Genomic DNA, 19,134 nt, shown 5'->3' with positions numbered 1-19,134 from the left:
AAAACAACTGGTCCCTGCTGCAATAAGAGATTGCTCAAAAGACCCTGTTAAACTTGAACTTGGTTATTTTAAACCATTATCCAGCCCAGCAGGGCTGTGATCAGCTTGGTTTCAATCCAGGCCCTGCGAACCAATCTAGGGTTTATTTTGCTACCAACAGCAGAGACAACTTCACCACTGCTGTTACCCGAGCAAGCTTTATTCACAATCAATGCTGACAGAGATACTGCCCTTTGCGTTAACAGTGCTAGGAGCTCACAGTAAGCCTAAATATTGGCTGCATGAACACGTAACACTAAATTAAGCAACAGCCTTAAAAAGTGCGTACATTTAAAGAAAGTCAAGTAACTTAAAAAGAACCCCAAACAAGAAGTGGTCCAATGTGGGTAGAAAGAAGTGGTCCAGTCCGGATATTTCACAGCAAAACGGACTTAAATCTTTATTGTGTGTGGAAAAAAAAAAAATCCCTCACCTGATTTTGAGACTGAATTAAATAGGCCCCAATAATGGATGCTAGAGGATGTGAGCTGAGGCTGACATACAACAGGTTTTAATGTTTTCAGAGAAAGGTCTTCTCTTCCTCAGGAGTGCATGGACTATTGCATCTCTATTCATTCATGAGCTAAAGTAGCAGCAATAAAAACATTTTGCATCACACTAGCTGGAAAATGATACTAATGCAGCTCTCGAGGTAACCCATAAGTATTTTTTTTTTCCTTAAACAGTTAATTGGCATTTTTAAAGCTCATCTTTATAGATTAGCAAGGACTGAAATCAAGATACTTCAGGGAAACAATTGTGCAACAAACTCGCTGCTGCCAGAAAACATGTCCACTGGAACAGTGCTCATTAACACTTCTAAAGCATCCCAGGGAATCCTGTGAGTCCTGAAATGGTGGTTAAAATCTGGTCTCTGGACAGACTACATAATAATACAGAGCAATTCTTTACTGCAAAAGCTACGTAGAAGGCATCAAAGCAACTCTAAAATGTTCTGTGTGGGGACCGAGGCCGATCAAGACAAGCTCCATCCCATTATTTCTGCCTACTTAAAAGCTCTCCATGTCTCCTTCCCTAAACTAGACATTTCTGGTGCTTTCACAATCTACAAAGGGAAAGCTGACATTAACCAGAGACTGTTTTTCCTTTATTGTTCCACCCCCACACCTTTCCTAGCACTAAATGGGCTGGAGCCTGGGGGGGGGGGGGGGGGGGGGGGGGGGGGGGGGGGAATAACAAAAATGTATACTGCCACTCCACTGCCGAGTCCAGTAGCTCAGCAGACCTAACACATGCTCATTGCACAAGTTCTGCCCAAATATATGGACTCATCCTAATTAATTACACCGTTTACCCTCCAGATGAAGGGTCATATCTAACAGGTTTCTGACATTTCCCTGGTCTAGGGTGAAGTGTCCTTGCCCATGGCAGGGGGGTTGGAACTCGATGATGTTAAGGTCCTTTCCAACCCAAACCAGGCTGTGATTCTACGATTCTATACAAATACATAGAAAACCTTAAAAAAGCTATGGTTTGTCTGCAAAATCCAAGTGTGCAAGCAGGCATTTTTGAGTTAAACACCACAGTTTAAAAGTCAGACTCTACTGCGGTGCAAGCCAATTAATACAGCAATGGAAGTGGCCTGCAGTAACGCAAATCCCTGGGTGTCTTGACTCCGCGGCATCTGAGCCAACGCAGAGTCATTTCTCATTTTCTTCATCACAGGACTTCTCACGTCCTGCAGGGATGGGAGTGATTTAAGGCCATAAAAAAACCTGTGTGACGTACAGATCCCTGTTAACATCCTAACAGAATGATAAACTGCAACTACTAATAGTTGGTGCTGCAGTAAGTAGGTATCCTGACTTATACAGAATGTTTCTTCTGCCTGTGAAAAGGCTGGTTAAGGATATAGGTGGATATGAATTTCCCTGCTCATAGCAGCTGATGCAACTGGGTCCATTTCTTATAATCACCCCTGAAAATCTTGCACAGTACTGGGAAGCAACATAGAGAGTATTTACCAGAGTAACTTGCAGACATGTGAGTAGGCGGGGGAAACTCTCCTCCTAAGTGTGTAATCAAACTAATATTCTGCAGATCATTAATGACAAGTGGCAACTGGTAAAGAACTCTGTGTAAGACCATCAAGTCATCCACACAGGCATCTACCATACTGTGCCATCTCATCCCTCATCATGATCTTACCTCTGAGCACGTTACGTCCAGTAACACAAGAACATGCTCAAACTACTTAGTGAAGTATTTACCCAATTTACTGTTTACCTTCTAGGTAACAAGACTCGTGACATATGGTTCAGTACAACAAACTGAGGCAGGCAGTCTGCATTCTTAGTGCTTACAAAGCAGGAAGTGCAATGGAACAATCCAGTCCTTTGGGACATGGGGATTTCACATGGAGCTGGCTTGGGTTTTCAAACAACAGCTTTCAAAATTACCATTTTGTCCTCCACCCCCGGGTCCTTCTGGGCAGTTCTCACAACAGTGACAGTGCAGCTTTTCCAGCTTACCAAGCAAGCTCTTCATAGAGCCTGCTGGAGACCCAAGATCCAAGTGCATCTGCTCTTCCATGGTAGTGTCCCAGATCTATAGCCAGCAGTAGCAGAAGGCTGTCACCACCATGGCATCCTTCCCAGACACCACAGAAAAACAAAATCCTTTCGAGGAAGGACAACAGCAGACAGGCAAAGCAGCAGAGGATCAGCACAGCTCAGGACATACCTGCTCGTCGATCTTCCTCTGGAGCTGGACCACCTTGTTCTCCATGCCAACATTGAGCTTCTTTAGGTGTTCTGCTGAGCGGGCCTCGATCTTCAGTGCCTTCAGCTGCTGCCTGGCCTTCATGCGCCGGTAGTAGCACTGCAGGACAATGGTGGCAGCCCTGACACGGCGGAACCGAGTGCGAGCCAGCCAGCCCCGGGTGTACTTCTGGAGAGTGATGGCTTTGTGCTCCACCAGGATCTACAGAACAGGCACAGGGGAAAAGTCACTGTAAAGGTAGCAACAGCCCTCATCTGGTGCAACACAGCACTCAGCAGTTCCTAATCTGCCTTGGAACAGGATTCTCCTCCAAGGAGCAGTGTAGAGGGTAATGGCTGGAGATAGAAGCTGTTATTTTGCATCCTCTTTCATAGATGGGAAGGGGTACTTCAATCACCCCTCCTGGGGGGAGTTCTCCAATCTCTGAGCTCAACTGATGCAGGCAGGACACATCCAGTCCTCTCTTAGGAGCCATGCTGCTCACTAAAGAAGGTCAAGTCTTGCTTAGCCAGTGCAATGAGGGGTATGATCCTGTCCAGTAGGTAGAAGACTTGATGGGGACTGGGAACATCAGAGCTCAAGTGAGACCTCACCACTTCCAGGATTCCCAGGGCAGTGGTGGGATCACCATCCATGGAAGTGTTCACACACCATGCAGACAAGGCCCTTAGTGACATGTGTTAGTAGTGGCCTTGGCAGTGCTGGGGTAAAGGTTGGACTTGATGATCTTAAAGGTCTTTTCCAACTTAGCTGGTTCTATGTGTTTATGGACCACCCTGGAACAGTACTCGGATACAAGAGATCCACAGCTAGCAGAATAAATACCCATTAACAAACACACCAACACTTAACAACAAACCTACTGTCCCCTCAGCATCAGATGTAATTCGCACCAGAACAGGTTTGTAGATTATTTTTTTGTGTGTTCCACCCCTGCATTATGATAATTTATACAGCAGATAAAATGCTGTCCTGGTGGGATTCCTTATCATGCGGATGACCTTCAAATAAAACCCTGGAGTCCTCTCAGTACAGTCTGCAGCCAGTTCTCTTGCATGATTCAATTTCTGAGAACTTGTATCCAGTTTTGTGAAACTTCTGGCACTTTTGATTTAATTTCCCTCCCAAAATTTACAACTATGTTTTCAGTAGGTGGCAGTTCAACTGCTTTCTCTAAACCTGAAGGCTGACATATGAGATATAAAAGCATGCTGTTAATAACATTCTTATGTTGATCTATGCTGTCGTATTATGAGGAAAGAAATAGCAGGAGAATTTTAAGATTACAAGACACTTTGCTGTTATTAGCTGGGGATAAGTTGTCTCAGAAAAGATACCACAGGAGCTTCTCTTACAAATCTTTTGTTTCACCCTAAGGCTTTCTTTGCACTTGCAAATTTTAATTCAGAATAAAAAGATTGTATGCACTTAGGATGCAGTAGGAGCTGCTCTGAAATGAGCTTTGTACATCTCCAGCCTTGTCACTCTTACAGATGTTTGGGCTGGGGGTGCCCAAACAGGTAGAAGAAACCCTAGTGCATTGACCTGGGGGCTTACTCCGGTCTTACAACAGGCCTTATAACAGCCTGACCTCATGGAGGACCTGTAGTCCTGCATCTGTTGCTAAGCGTGCATTTGAACCAATGCCTGTCTCCAGCACCTATATCCTGGTGCTCCAGAGATAAAGGATGCTCAGTTTTGAGAAGCCTGACCTTCAGAGCCAACTTCTACAACTTAAGATTTTGAGTTATCTCGGTACTCAGAGAGTTTGAATGCTGGACCAGCTGCCTTTCCTGTAGAGGCTTCTGATTCAAAAAATAGATGCTGATAAAGCAGTGGCAGCATAAATTCCTGATCACCAGCATCCAGCTGCTCCGTTTCGGAGGACATCATTGACCTCTCTGGTAGGCTTCCATCAACTCCCAAAGCAAGATTTCCCCTGCTGGCTCATCATGCCTCTGACTTGAATTCCAGTATCCTCACAACTAGGCATAAATTCAGGTGACTATGAAACTAAGGCTGGACCTGAGGAGCAGACTGAAGATTTCCCAGAGTTGTTCTTAGTTTCATAGAATCACAGAATGGTTTGAGTTGGAAAGGACGTTCAGATCATCCAGTTCCAAAGCCCCCCGCCATGGGCAGGGACACCTCACACTAGACCATGTCACCCAAGACTCTGTCCAACCTGGCTTTGACCACTGCCAGGGATGGGGCATTTACCACTTCTCACTTAGTGCCATCAAGCCTTTACTTCCTTGCTTCCAGCTCCTGGTTTACTAATGGAGATAATTAATTAAAGAGGGATTTATATCAATAAATTACTTGACCCAACTGGTCCTCCTTCCATTCTGGAAACAGCACCTGCACCACAGCTCAGATACAAATTCAGCTTGCCAGGGAGGTTTTTGCAGAGTATGGGTTAGATCGAATGACATTTCCAGATTTCCACAATGCCTTCTGGCACCCAAATCACTAACTTCATTTAGCTGCTCTGCTGAAGTGCTGCTGCCAAAATCTTGTTTGCTTGCATAGCTTTAAATGGCAATGCTCGCCATCGCCATGTGCTCTCCGGAAACACCAGAGGCTGTCGGCTTCATAAAACATCAAAGTGGGCACAATAAATACATCACCGTGCTATGCCAGTGGATGTAAGGCTCTTCCTACTCTCCTAATGCCACTCCGTGGAGTCAGTACCTTGTGATAAATCCTCCTGACAATCATGCCCCGAGCAAAAGCCTGAATGGTGATGGCTGCGCTGCGGACCCTCTGGTAAGCTTGGAGGGTCCGTAGCATTCGGTACTGCTTCTGGAAGATGATGGCAGCTCTTGTCCTCCTCAGGTGCTCAGCGAGTCTGCAAAGCACAGGAAAAAAAGGTTAATAGTAAACTAAACTCCCCTTCTTCTGTAATAAATTCCAAACTGGGCAGAGAAAAACTTCTCATCCAAAAGTAGCTTCGAGGTATTCAAGAAAGACCAATTCAGCAGTAGGGTTAAGAGAAGAGCAGCTGATAGCATGTCTCTGTTATAATAATAGGAACATGCATGCAATCATACAGCATCCATGGCACCCAGGAGCACTGGAACTAGAAATTGACACGCCTCATGGTTCCTAACTACCATTTAAAACAAATATTTTCCAGCTTTTCCCTTGGTTTGAGCTCTTTGTCTTGAGTACTTGAGCCAATCAATGTCCAGGTTGGCTTCATTGCTTCCCTAACTATAAAAAGCAAGTGTGCTGAGTATCTACCAACTGAGAGAAAACAGCAGCAAACTGATTTGACATTTAAACTGGTGCGCACTGGTTTAGCTACATTCATGAGCAGATCCCCAGGCAATTCACAGAGAGTAAATAATGAGGGATGTGCTCAACTCCGTGGCATGCTGCTCTCATTCTCCAGCTGAATTCATGTTCAATCTGCTGTTATAGAGGTTAATAAATGCCCATAAAACCTCCACTTAATTTTATAATTAGCTCATTTTGCTGAATTTATTATTTATTGCTGTCTACATGAAGCATTATATAGATCTTTATTGTAAGAATTTATAGATATTCGATCTACTTTGTTTTGTGAAAAGCATATCAAAACCAAGAGACATATCAGACTGGTTTATATAGTCTCCTTCTCATTAGGACCTACTGAATCAGAGCTTATTAAAGAGGACAAGGGATAGTCCATTTCCAAAAGAGAAGAAAGCAGTTATTTAGATGACATCCATCCCTATGAACAGATGACCCAAAAAATCATGTTGAAGAACTGCTGCAGGTGGTTTTGGCACATCTGCTTCCAGCCTCTCCTTTAGCTCATACCCCATCACCTCAACATCACCAGGCATTCCTCCTTTCCCCTTAGAGGGATGGTTGACTGATGTGAACTCAAATATAGAGTCCAAGTCTGTAGGTGTGCATGGGCAGCCCATTGGAGAGGCTGAAGTTAATCATGGACTCTCTTTCTCTTAACCTTCCTCTTATTGCTTCAGTCTCATTTGCCTTGTCTTGAAGTGGGCTTGAGACTGCAGCTATGAGCCTAGAGATGTACGTGGACTTCTAAGGACAAGAAGAACCTGTGCTCAGTTTTAAACAGAAGTCACCAAATTGTCCAGCTTTGCTTATTGGCGACCTTCTCATCCCCAGATTCTCCATGTTGCAAATCCCTTTTATGAGCACAAATAACACCACAAATTCAGTTAGCATCTCTGACATTCTTCCAAAATACATCATAGAGATATTGTATGAATTAGAGGAAATGCTTGGAAAGAACACGGAAGTTCTTCACCTTTAGTACCCTCAATAACTGTTAGAAATCAACATTCATCCAGCAACCAGGAGTGAGGAAATTACTATGCAGGAACCTTGTGGCATAATGACAGCATCTTATGTTGCCCAAGTGCAAACAGTGCCAACTGGGCTGCAGGTTAGGTGTATTAGCAATACTACTGGTGGGCAGATGCTAACTCAGAGCCAGGGAGAGAACATTGCTGCCCAAAACCAAACAACACAGCCAACATAACAAAGCTTCTCTAAGGAGAAAACAAAGAAGGAAATAAACCTGAAAGGATCGAAATATACTGCTCATTACTATCTGCGAAAGCCCTGAAGCCAGCTTGGCTAAATACAGGCCAGTGGCAGTGTTTGACGTAAATAAGGGGCACAAGATGCAAGGTGGCCAGGGTGTTGGGATGCTATTACATTGCTTTACTGCTCCCTCACAACCACCCCACATCTGCTACCAGCAGCTTACTCTCCAGCACATTGTTACCTACACCCCAGAAATCCCAGCAAGGCATCAACATGAGGCTCTTGCACACAGAGAGTTAAACATTGAGTTCTGTTATTCTGTACTGTAAATAGCCCCATTGCCAGTGATTTGCAGTGATCTTTCTCACTGCAAATGATACAGCAAAACAATTCTGAGAACTTCCCTTGAATACCAGGAAGCACAAACCTAGTACCTGCAGAAGAGGAGCACATACCAACCAGCAAAGTACTCACTGAATGACACAAATGCCCTTTATCAGAGGTACTCAGAAAAATATCCGCTCTGTGAAACACTCATCTACATTTCTCAGAATACTGCAGTCATCTGTTTATAACCTAGCTGCCTATGCCATAGCACTGGCTCGGTACCTAGAAATTAAATTTATATAGATATGAAATCATTCAGTTTGAGGTAAAGAATTTTGATCTCTTTACCCTGAATAAAGCTACAGAGAGAGGCCAGGAATGAGTCGTGACTTCAGCAGAGAAGCTTTCACTGTAGTGGCATCTACATGCCCAATATGGGTCTTGTCTTCACAGGGCTTAAAGGCAACACCTCATGCAGAGCATTTTCGATGTTTCTTATATAAAATCCCCACATTTAAGGTCTATAAGATGGAACAGATTGAAAATACAAGTGCCCCAAAGCACCTCCCAGCCAGCCCTTCCTCAGAGGGCTCCCCAGGACCCACCTCCGTGCCAGGTGCCCACGTACGTAGCACTGGATGATGACTGTAGCTTGTCTGAGCTTTTTGTACCTGACCCGCTGCAGCCAGCCCCGCACTGTCTTCTGAATCATGATTGTGGCAGCTCTGAACTTATCTGCTCGCAGTTTCTCCAGATAAGCCACCTGGCCTGCACGGAAAAAGATCTTCGTACGCCCAAAGTGGAACTTGTCTGGATCCTTTTCAAAAACATAAAGGAAACGACATTTAATTAAGGCAAACATTTTTTTTTATTTTTAGTAAAAATAGTAAATACAGCTTAAACCCCCTACACTTTGAATCTATATCAGGTCAGCTCCCATTTATTCTTAATTGGGTGATTAAGGTACTAGGCTGTAAACTGCTTGAGCTTCCATGTACCCATTGAGGAATGCAGCACTAGGATTCAATCTTAAGTTACATATATTTACACAAAATCTGATTTTTTTTTTCACTTTTTTAGGGTTTGTTTCTAAATTAAATAGAGAAATGCAACACCAGAGGACTTCAAGTAAGGATTTCTTTTTGAAAAGAATACATTTTACATGTGAGGTGTCCCTGCCCATGGCAGGAGGGTTGGAACTGGATGATCTTAAGGTCCTTTCCAACCCTAACTATTCTATGATTCTATCTTACATCTGCAAAGTCATGTATGCACTGCAAATGGCTTTCAGCTAAAGGAACCCTTGGTGCATGAGGAGAATGCTTTTTCCAGAGAGGAGCCCAATTGAGTAAATTCCTCAAAATCCCACGAGGAAAGCAAGAGATTAAACATTCTAATCTGGCTAAGGAGCTCTGTGCACTGGGCTGCTCAATGGCAAGACCAGAGGAAGAAACCTCTGTGTTCACATTTCCAATTTAAAAGTAATTCACATGAGTCTCATAGATTCCTAGAATCCCAGACTGGTTTGGGTTGGAAGGGACCTCACAGCCCACCCAGTTCCAAACCCTGCCACGGGCAGGGACACCTTTTCCACTAGAGCAGCTTGCTCCAAGCCCCATCCAGCCTGGCCTTGAACACTCCCAGGGATGGGGCAGACACAGCTTTGTGAAGAAAACCCAGTTTTGTGAAGAAAGGTGGCAACAACTTCTTATTTGCTTGAAGGAAAAGAGTCTCAGTGTCTGGAATGCTTTCTCTCTATATTAGTGGCTATTGAAAGTCTCCCTCACAATACAGGGCATTTACTGCATTTTTCTCTTACTTATTTGTGCAAGAGGTATTTAATGACTGAATAAGGTTCATGGTGCTGTTCAAAGCTGAACTTCTAAAATATGCTCCAGCTATGGCTATCCAAAACTAAAATGAGGGGCTGAGGAGACAAGTTTTCTAGACATGGTCAGTTGTTCACATCCAGCCGGTGACAGCAAACTCTGGACTTCACCAGCACTGAAATGGCATGTTCAGCTTGACCACAATGAAGAGATCCCATATCAAACCTGCTCTCGCTACCTCCTTATGAGACTATCTCATTCTGGAGAAAGCCCCAGGCTGACCAGGCTGAAGAAGCACCTGCACAAGCATCAAGTGAAGTAGGAGCAGGAAGAGCACTTCAGATCATATCAGTGCCATGAGCATTTGTGCTGTAAAAGTTACTGCCAAAGGTTTGGTCACAGCTCACCTTAATGAGGTCTTCCAACAGGGTCTGACATATCTGTTTCTTGTCGCTGTTACAGAGGTCTCTCTTTTTCATAAGAACACGATACCTATTGAAAAAGTCATGGTACGACCATCTGAAAGCAAAGCACACACAGGATTAGTCTGCATGCTGGGCATAATTTCTTTAAAATAAGGCATTTGGAGTCATAGATGACTCAATAAATGAAACTCATGTACCAAGGGATCACTCACCACTACCCTCAGGACGAAAGTCACATTAGTTAGGTCGCCTCAAACTTGATCCCAAATCTCAGCTCTCCTCTGCCACTGAATGACCTTATCTACGTACTTCTAGCATGACACAAAGGCCATGAATCACCATGTTTTCCCTCCTCCTGATGTGCTTTGCAAGCTGCTGCATTTTACCAGTCAAATTTAACAACACTGTTCCCTTTGGAAAGGATATGATCATTTTGAAGACGCTATGGATTTGATTCAGCAAAATATAAAAATGGTTAAAAATGCAACCTTAGACACTGAATTAAATAGAAATTCTTCTTTATTTTGCTTTTCCAAACTCTGTTGAATGTTAATTTTAATCAGTTCAGTAATCCATGTTGAGGTCTGTGGTCCAGACTGTAAAAACAAACACAGAATCTTAAGACTCTGACAAGATAAAGCAGCCACTGGGAAGATGCCTCGCTGTCACCAACAGTTAAGTTTCAAACATGCAATGCTAATAGCAGGAATTAGAGCACTGCGTCTTACTGCTAGGAAATACCATCCCCTGCCACTGCTGTTAGACGTAGAGCCTGCAGACTGCGTCCTGAAATTGGTTCAGCATCTGCCAAGTTTCTGCCTTCTCCAAATTAACACAGTGAGTTACAGACCCCTCAAAACCTGAGTGCTTAATTAAAACACTAGGCATTTCCAGCGAAGTCAAGCATGACCATCATCATTTAAAAATATATGCATAAAAAAGGAAGATGAGAGAGAATTACAATGATTCTGATTTCTGCCCTCTCTCAACAAAGCCATCTGTGAGCTGATCCTCACCCACATGGATATACTGGCAGCCAAGATGAGAATACACAGTATGAAGAGCAGCCACACAGAAACATCTCCTCCTCTGCCCAGCTGCTCCATGCATATCTTTTTTCCTGTATTATTACACCCAACTCTTCTTGCTTTTCCACTTCCAGAGATCAAGAGAGGGGGGAAGAAAGGCAAAATGCATTGCAAAGGGCCAGAGTGATGCTTGTAACAGGTCTTACACTTGGCCACTTTGCAGTGGTGGGGCTGAGCAAGACATCACACCTCCACCTGTGCTCCTCCCATGTTCAAAGACTGCCATCTCTATAAAATGCTTCATAGAATAGAATAGTTCAGTTGGAAGTAACTTACAACAGTCATCAAGTCCAACTGCTGATACAATCTCTACTGAAACTTCCTGAAAGCTAGGATATTTGGTAAAATAGGCATACCAAAAATTTAATGTGTACTTCAAAATACATGACCAACACTGCCTCACATCAGTTCAGAAAATGCACAAGGACAGGAATGCCACTTTAATTAAAATCAATACTCTAATTAGAAGAGTGGAAGAAAATGTTTACAAAGAGAATGAAGGCTTAAAAGCAAATAAATATATAAATAAATGGACTGCTAAGGACTGGGAAGTGCCAAAGTGTCACACAATTCCTTCATGGACACACTGCAACCAGGACATCATTTGCAAAGAATATGGGAATGGCAAAAATCGAGTCGTTAGCATTGCACCTGAAGCAAAAGATAAGATGGAAGGTTCCTAGAGACAAAAGCAAGAAGGAAATTGTGATGAGAGGATTGCCCATGGGCAGATTAGCTCTGGATTACCCAGATATTGCGATGATCCCGTACCAGTCTACATGGACTAGCTCAGAGGCTGAACAGCCAAGGCTACCCACCTTCAAATAACCAAAAGTACTGGATTATCACTTGAAAAAAACCCAAAGACACCTGCTATGGGAGGCTCTCACCGGGGTGAGGTACAAGCAAGACTGCAGGCTTGTGCCATGTGGGGTTTAAGCATAAACTTGCCGTCTCTTTGCTTTCTAGATGTTTTTGTTTTATAATTACAGTTCCCATTTTGTACCCACACCTAAATCCTTTTGTTTTGTGCGAATAAAACGCATTTTCTCTTTCAGCACATCTGAGGCTTCCACAGCTCCAAATCAAACCCGATAGGAGAAGCAGAGCATGCAATGCCCGAGGCACACAGTCCAGCACGCAATGCTGGAGACCTCCTGCCTGGCTTTAGTATTGCTCAAGCTAGGAAGAGCTTGGAAAGGGAGAAAAGGGAAGGAGGGAGTATTCCCATTAAGTGTCCAGAGTCAGTTCAGGGGCTGGTGTTATCAAATGCTATTTGGAGGCCAAAATGATCCTGCAGGTGCCACCCAGGCTCCTCCAGCAAAGAGCGAGTGGAGAAGAGGCAACACATGGGTCAAAGGTGGGCAGAAAGCAGGAAAATCCATCACCTTCCTGCACCAAGACAGACACAGAGACCCTACAATTGCTTTCCAACAAGAAATTCCTTGACAATAGATCGTAAGTCACTGTACACAAAGGTCTTTCTTCAGAGCCTTTTACATTTCACAAGGTGGTAAAAAACGATCTTCCTTCCATCTGTAGTGTAACTAATTCACTTGTTAGGAATTAGTCTCACATGGGATATTGGAAGCAGCAGGAAATGTGCTCACTGACTGCTTTGCCAGGCTGGTGACACCTGTAGTCCTCTATCCACATCTCCCAGCGGTTCATAGCTCAATGCTACACCTCTATGGCACGTTTCACCCTTGCTGCAGTGAGGCTGCTCTCACCAGCCTCACTGATTTAGCAGGAGATGACACTCCTGAGATCACACTCCTTGTATTATTGACCACAGGATACCAAGACAAAAGCTGTGCCACGATGGGGCTCTGCTGGTCCATCAGCAGTTTCACTGGAATACCTGCAGTCCCAGTTCACAGCAAAAGAAAGCTGCAGGGGCTCATAGGTGCCGTTACAGGATCTGCCCCTAGAGAATGGAACAATCAAAGCACTCAGGTTTAATGTAACATGCCTGGTTAAACCACTTCAGGCTCAAAGCAGTGTAAAATTCCCTTACAACTATGTGCTTTGAGAGAAACAGACATGATCCCAGAACCCTACATAGGAGATCTCTCTGGTGCAGAAATACCAAAGCTCCATGCTTTAGTGAACACGGACCTTTTATTTTTTCTGCACACATGTCTTTCCTTTAAGATTCAACATCTGAGAAAAGGGAAAAAGAGAAAATTTCTTTCCCTCCTGCTAGACCACAGAGCGATTCCCAGCACGAGATAAAAGATGTGCCATGTTACTGCACAGCTTAGCAGGTCAGGAGAGATTATGGGAAGGTTATACCTCAATTTGACTTGTTGACAGGTATTAAATTACAAGCAGATCTCAGGCTTTCAGAATGCTGCCACACAGTGCACAGCACTGTACACCTCATTGCTAAGAGCTGGAAACCAACAGCAACTCAATAAATACCATTCCTTATAATTATCAAGTGATAAGATTCAGACAGGTGGTACAGGCAAAGAGCTGTGACCAGGAGGATTTTGGTACCTGCAGAACTGGGAAGGAGGTATGAAGGAATAGATGGATATTACTCACTTTCTCAGGGAAAAACATAATAATCTCAGGGCTGAGATCAAGCACAGCTGACCTCAAAACATAACAATTTTGCTTTGAAGTCAGCACAGGTCACTAAAGGGAAGAGGCAATAGAAGCAATGTAAGGACACAGTAAAATAACTTATGCCTATGAAAAACACAACCCTCCTTGGGCTTTAGCAACAAGGAGAATGCACGAGGGCTTAGCCAGGAGTGGGAGAATTGGTCAACCCAGCAATATCTTTTTCAGCTACAGGAATTAGACAGAGAGAATAACCCATAAGACACACCACAAATTAACCCCTGTACCTGCTGTTTAACAAACAAGATTTGAGTGCTTCATACAAAACTACAACCGGGTGCAAAGCAAAGGGGCTGCTCCTGCCCAAAATCATAGGGAGATGAACCTGAGAGCAGCCCTCGTGCTGCAGAGTCAGCTGGATTGACAGCAACCTTGCAATTAAAGGGAGGGCTCAGGTAAGAAATTGGGGTGAAGTTCTGACTCCCAGGAGGAAGCCTCTTAAAAGCATCTCTCCAGTGAGTGAGCAACTGCCCAAAATACCTCCAACCTATTGTTTAGGGTGATTACAGCAATGTTAATTCAGCAGCACTGAAGAGCAAAACAGAGTATAATAAGAGCTCGAAGCTTTTATGACTTAACCATCATATGGTTTCTTTCAGTGGCCTAAAATAACTGAATGCAAAAATATTTCTATTAAGGGTAAATAATTAATTATTCCCCTTCACCCAAGTCCCAGCTTCGTGTAAGAAATCCTGCCAGTCCCATGTGTAGCCATGCTTCATAGGGGTCAATATTTTAAGCAGTAAGGAGCTGGACTATATTGATCTTCCTACAGGAGCTGAAGCCTGTTTGGGGGCAAGCAAGTTGAATATCTGAGCCAAGATCTGACATGAAATTATTTTAGAAACTGTGGTTCAGGAAGAAAATTTCTCTTGCTTTGTTTACTGCAGCAGACCAGATTTGCCTTTCAATTAGCTCTAAAACATGCAGGCTGGCATGGCTTGAAATTATCTGGAATATATTCAAAGAGAAGAATGAGGGGGAAAAACACCCTCTATTTACATATTACACCTTTGTTGGGAGTGGGGCGAGTGAGCAAACACAACTGCTGGTAGCCAAAGTCATTTATAAGTTTTGTTTTCCTGAAATGACAGCTAAAGGCACATTATAAAAGAAAAGGTTTTATACCCAAGGAAGCTCATGATACATTTCAATTGTAAATGTTTAATGTTTATAGAGTTTAGCAGCTGTGATTTCATACGGAATTGATACAAAGATGCTGCGTCTGACAACCAGCTCCAGCAACCAGAGGAAGCAGCCAAATGCCAAGAGTACTTAAACAGTAAATTTCATACATAACAACTACAATAACGAGTATTTCAGGGAGACTGCAATGACAATGTTATGCAGAGTGATGGCATGCTGGGAGACCACTGTCATTGTACCGTTGACTGGAAACCACAAGAACCAGCAAGTAGTTTTGACAAAATCCAAGTTAAAAACTTGTTGTAAAAGAGTATTTCATTATTAATGGAAATCTGCACCAATTAATTCTCTACAGACCAATCTCAATGTAGCCAGTTTCTATAAAGATGATGAATGGTTTCATAGCACAGAGACATCTTCCATGCTTTACCCACAGAAGGTGATGATAGATTTACTATCTATGCATCTAAGACAGTCCATTCATCACAGTCATTTATGCACATGCTAACAAATACATTTCTTAACTGCTGTGTAACATTTCAAAAGCAAATGATACATTTCCAATTTACTTGAGATAGAGGCACAGTGCAGCGTACCATGGAAATGATAAAATAAAGCCAGGCGTACCCAACGTGGGGAGTGCAAGGCTTCATCTTTCAGTGGGAGCATACCATGAGTTACAGGGGTTGAAGAACACTACAAATGACATTAAAACTTCTTCTCTTCTTAAAGGAACCAGGTAGAAAAAAATTATTGAGGCCTCAAGACATTCAATTCTTAAACCCATAAAGCAACCACAGTGGAGAAGCGTGAAATAAATTATCCAGAGATCTCTGACCCAAGGCCACATCACCCTCAGAAGTTACTCTTGTGACAGTATGCTGGAAAACATTCAGGTGTAAATACTACAGGATGAAAATAAACATTTTTTCCCTGTTTCTGTAATAAAACTTCTCTTGAGATAAAACATCCTGAAAAATCCCTGTTGCCCTAAAGGTAAATTCCTTTCACCCAAAGGAAGCAAAACCCACAAAGATCAAGTTTTCCATTATTACTAAGTGGTTTAAATGTATAGCCTTCTCACGGGGTTAATATTTAAAGAAATGACCCTCCTTTCTGGTTTTAGCCTCAAAACAAAAAGAAAGAGAAAAAAAATAATCCACACTTACTGTGATGAAAACTGAGAAGTACCACATGGTTGTAAAAGTGCAGAAAGAACTAAAACATCTATTACGTTTCCCACAGAATAAGATCCTGTGGAAGCAGCTTTTGCCAAGCTGGTTTATAAAACCAATTCAAATATACAGATTATTCAGAATCTTTCAATGATGCTGTCCAACTCCTGCTTTCTCAAGACAGGAACTTTATGACCAAGGAGGGTGAAGCACTACCAGAACCCAAAGCAAGTATCTTATTTAGCACAGAGCTGTTCCTGTTCCCAATTATTTTCTAGAAACATAAAAAAAAAAAGCAAAACCAAAACTCTGCCCTTGAAGCACCCCAAATACTGAACTAGTGAAGGTTATTCTGAAAAGCTGAAATAGCTTATTTGCACCCTTTTTTTTTCCCCTGGAGGAAGGACGAAATCTGATGAGTTACAGTGATAGAAGATTTCTGTATTCTTAGTATCTCGAGACAAAGACCTCATAACCAAAAACAAGCAAACAGAGCTGAAAGCATCACTTTTGAGTTTTTCACGATGGAGTGGGCTTCACATCAGTCAATTATTTGTCATAAATAGATCTTGGCTGGCCTGCAAGTGCTGCAGTGGTTTCTCTCATCTGTTCCCTTTCCCCAGTCACTAATTATATATCAATTTTAGAGCTGTAGGGCCTAAACCACAGAGTTAAGTGAGCAGAGGTGGGAAAAGGCTGCAAGTTTGTAGGAAAATTATGGATGGGGAGGTACAGGTTCTCCCTGCAGCTATGCTAAGACCAGCAGCAAAAGCCATGGACAGCCCCCAGAGCAGAGCTCCTCAGTCCTCCCCTGGGATGCACTGCTGCAGAGCCAGGAGCCCAGACTGCACCTGGGAGCTTGAGTACTTGCTTGGTGAGCACAAAACTGCCTTTCTGTGGCCTCCTCCAAATGAAACCAGGGCTGTTTCCCTGCTTTAGGGCTTTTACTGCAAGAGGACAGACAGATTTGTTCCTGCAGCGACTTTAACAAAGAAGAAAATAAAAGATCCAACCCATGGGCTGATTTTTAATTCCTCTCTGTGGCTTAGAGATCATGAAATTTAAGAGCAAGTTTTTATTAGTTACTTCCACAAAAGCCTTGAAGACTTTAGAGATGGGGTGGTGCTGGGTCCCCTAACTCCCATGGAGGACCCAAATCTCTACGTACCTCTTCCACCCTCCTGTACTGACAGAGGAGAGAGAAAACTGTTCGGTGGAACAACTGATTTAATTTATTTCCTTCCTGAACCTGAGCTCAGCAGTTTTGGTGGGTTTTGAACTCACCAGTTTTTGCCTGTCCATGGAGGTCACTGCCCAACAGAGGTTAAGTGCATCAGACCCACTTCACCTTATCACGCAGGAGTCACCATCAGTTGTTACTGTTGTTTGCTGCCTTGCAGAAGATGTGAGTAACCAATAAGGCAGCACACTCCTCCCCAAAATCCGGGACAGGGAGTTTCTCATGGTGTTCAGCATCACGCTTAGCTGACTCTTTACGGAGCATATTTATAACTCCTTTGTTCCATAAAAAAAGGCTGATGGCTATGCTGACATTAACACAAAGCTGCTTGGCACTAGAATGCAATTGATGCATTTTTAGAATTATTTGCCCTTGTCATCTTCAAGGCTTATTTATAGTTTATGTTTTCTGATTTATGAGGCCCTAAAAACCTCTTCTGAATTTCATACCATAATCAGCAAGAGCCATGCCACTCATAACCTTTCCTTTTTAAGATGCAGGTGTTTGAAGCCCAGTATGCTTCGGATGTGAGGTGTGAAAGTCTGTGATAGTAACTTGCAACCCTATTTTCTTTCTCTGTAAGTATAATCAAATTCCTTTTTTTTGATGAAATTACTATTGCAGCATGGGGGAAAAAAAAGGAAAGTAAACTGTACAATGCAAGGAGCTTTTATATGGGGAGCTTCAGGCAAGCAGGATAACACTTGCTTCCAAGCAAGAGGGGTGCAGAGGATATAGAGCCGCTGCTTTGCTACTTGCTGTCCACTTCCATATGGGATCAAAGCTGAATTCCTGTATCTGCCATGTACCAGAATTTTCAGAGATTTCACCACAGCAAATTACTCCTCAGGACCAAACTGAATGGATCAGATGAAACACTGGACACAAGAACACACCTAGGGCAGCCTCACTTTGCAGCTCATCACTTGGTAATGAATGTCTTTCATTTGAGGAGCTCACAACCTAATGGGGGTTTTGCAAAATGAAAGAATAAAGAAAAAAGGCAAGAATCTATCTTGGACATAAACCAACTAAATAAAACCCTGTTTGTCCTGAAAAAATGGTGTCTTCTGCTCCCTTCCTTGCCCCAGACAAGGGACTTGCTGAGGAAAGCACACCAGCAGCACACCACCACACTGAACTCCAACCACAGTACCTGGATGGGAAGCCAGCTGCACTGATGCGGATTGTCTCCAGCACTCCACAAGCTCTCAGCTGCTGCACCACTCTCTTTGAATCAAACCTGCAATTATATTTAGGGTAGAGATTAACATAATGAGAAGGAATCCATAGTGTCAACCCATCTGATGGCAACTCCCCTTTAGAGACAGGGATTAGGTTCCAATTTGTGGACAAAAGCTCTGCTCTTGTTATTAGTATAGGGGCTGAAGAAACACGGAGATCCATGGATAGCTTTTGTCCATAGCCATTCCCTTGCAAACTTTAGTATAACCACAAATCCCATGCCTTGCTTCGGGAACAGGTTGCACAAATGTCATTCGTTTCCCCTCCATGTCACAAGATGCTGTGCTTTTCAAGTGCAACAGACCTTCCTATTGCCCTATTACCAATGCCAAGTGGTGCTCCTGGGACAAGATGACAATCTGTTGCAATTAGTCTCTACATCTGTAATCTACCCACATACATAAAACAACACAACTACAATGAAGAAGGGAAGCATCTACCCTATCACAAGCTGCCTGATGAAACAGGCAGTATTACTTTTGCAGCTATAAGGGCCACAACGTATTTCCAGGAAAAAAAAAAGTCAAATTCAACAGCAAAATAAATCTGATATATTAGATTCCATAACAAAACCGAGTAATTAACAAGTCTCATGGATTTGGAAACCTTATGCTTACCAAGAACAGTGGTGCTCATGCTCCGGGCTAAGGGCTTTGGTAGGCATCATGTGGATATTCAAGCTATCTCTCCTCTCAGCTGTCTGCCCTCCTCTTTTCAGCTGGCACTATCCCT

At 43.1% G+C, this 19,134-nt stretch overlaps 1 protein-coding gene across 2 annotated transcripts in view; it reads right to left on the bottom strand.

The window, feature by feature from the left end:
* MYO5B (myosin VB) overlaps positions 1–19,134 on the bottom strand; it is a 151,790-nt gene that overhangs the window by 40,560 nt on the left and 92,096 nt on the right. For both annotated transcript variants that reach the window (XM_057405669.1, XM_057405670.1), the window contains exons 17-21: positions 18,314–18,400; positions 9,860–9,971; positions 8,229–8,440; positions 5,476–5,632; positions 2,743–2,982 (exon numbers count right to left, since the gene is read on the bottom strand). In XM_057405669.1, coding sequence (XP_057261652.1) covers positions 2,743–2,982; positions 5,476–5,632; positions 8,229–8,440; positions 9,860–9,971; positions 18,314–18,400 — 808 coding nt within the window. The remainder of the gene's footprint in view (positions 1–2,742; positions 2,983–5,475; positions 5,633–8,228; positions 8,441–9,859; positions 9,972–18,313; positions 18,401–19,134) is intronic.

The sequence above is a fragment of the Pezoporus wallicus genome, unplaced genomic scaffold, assembly GCF_028554395.1.
Source record: "Pezoporus wallicus isolate ANWC-B61680 ecotype Strahan unplaced genomic scaffold, APGP_CSIRO_Pwel_v1 scaffold_13428, whole genome shotgun sequence".
In the NCBI taxonomy this organism is placed as follows: domain Eukaryota; kingdom Metazoa; phylum Chordata; class Aves; order Psittaciformes; family Psittacidae; genus Pezoporus; species Pezoporus wallicus.
The sequence above is the reverse complement of the archived record's forward strand: the minus strand, read 5'-3'. Positions and strand labels throughout refer to the sequence as shown.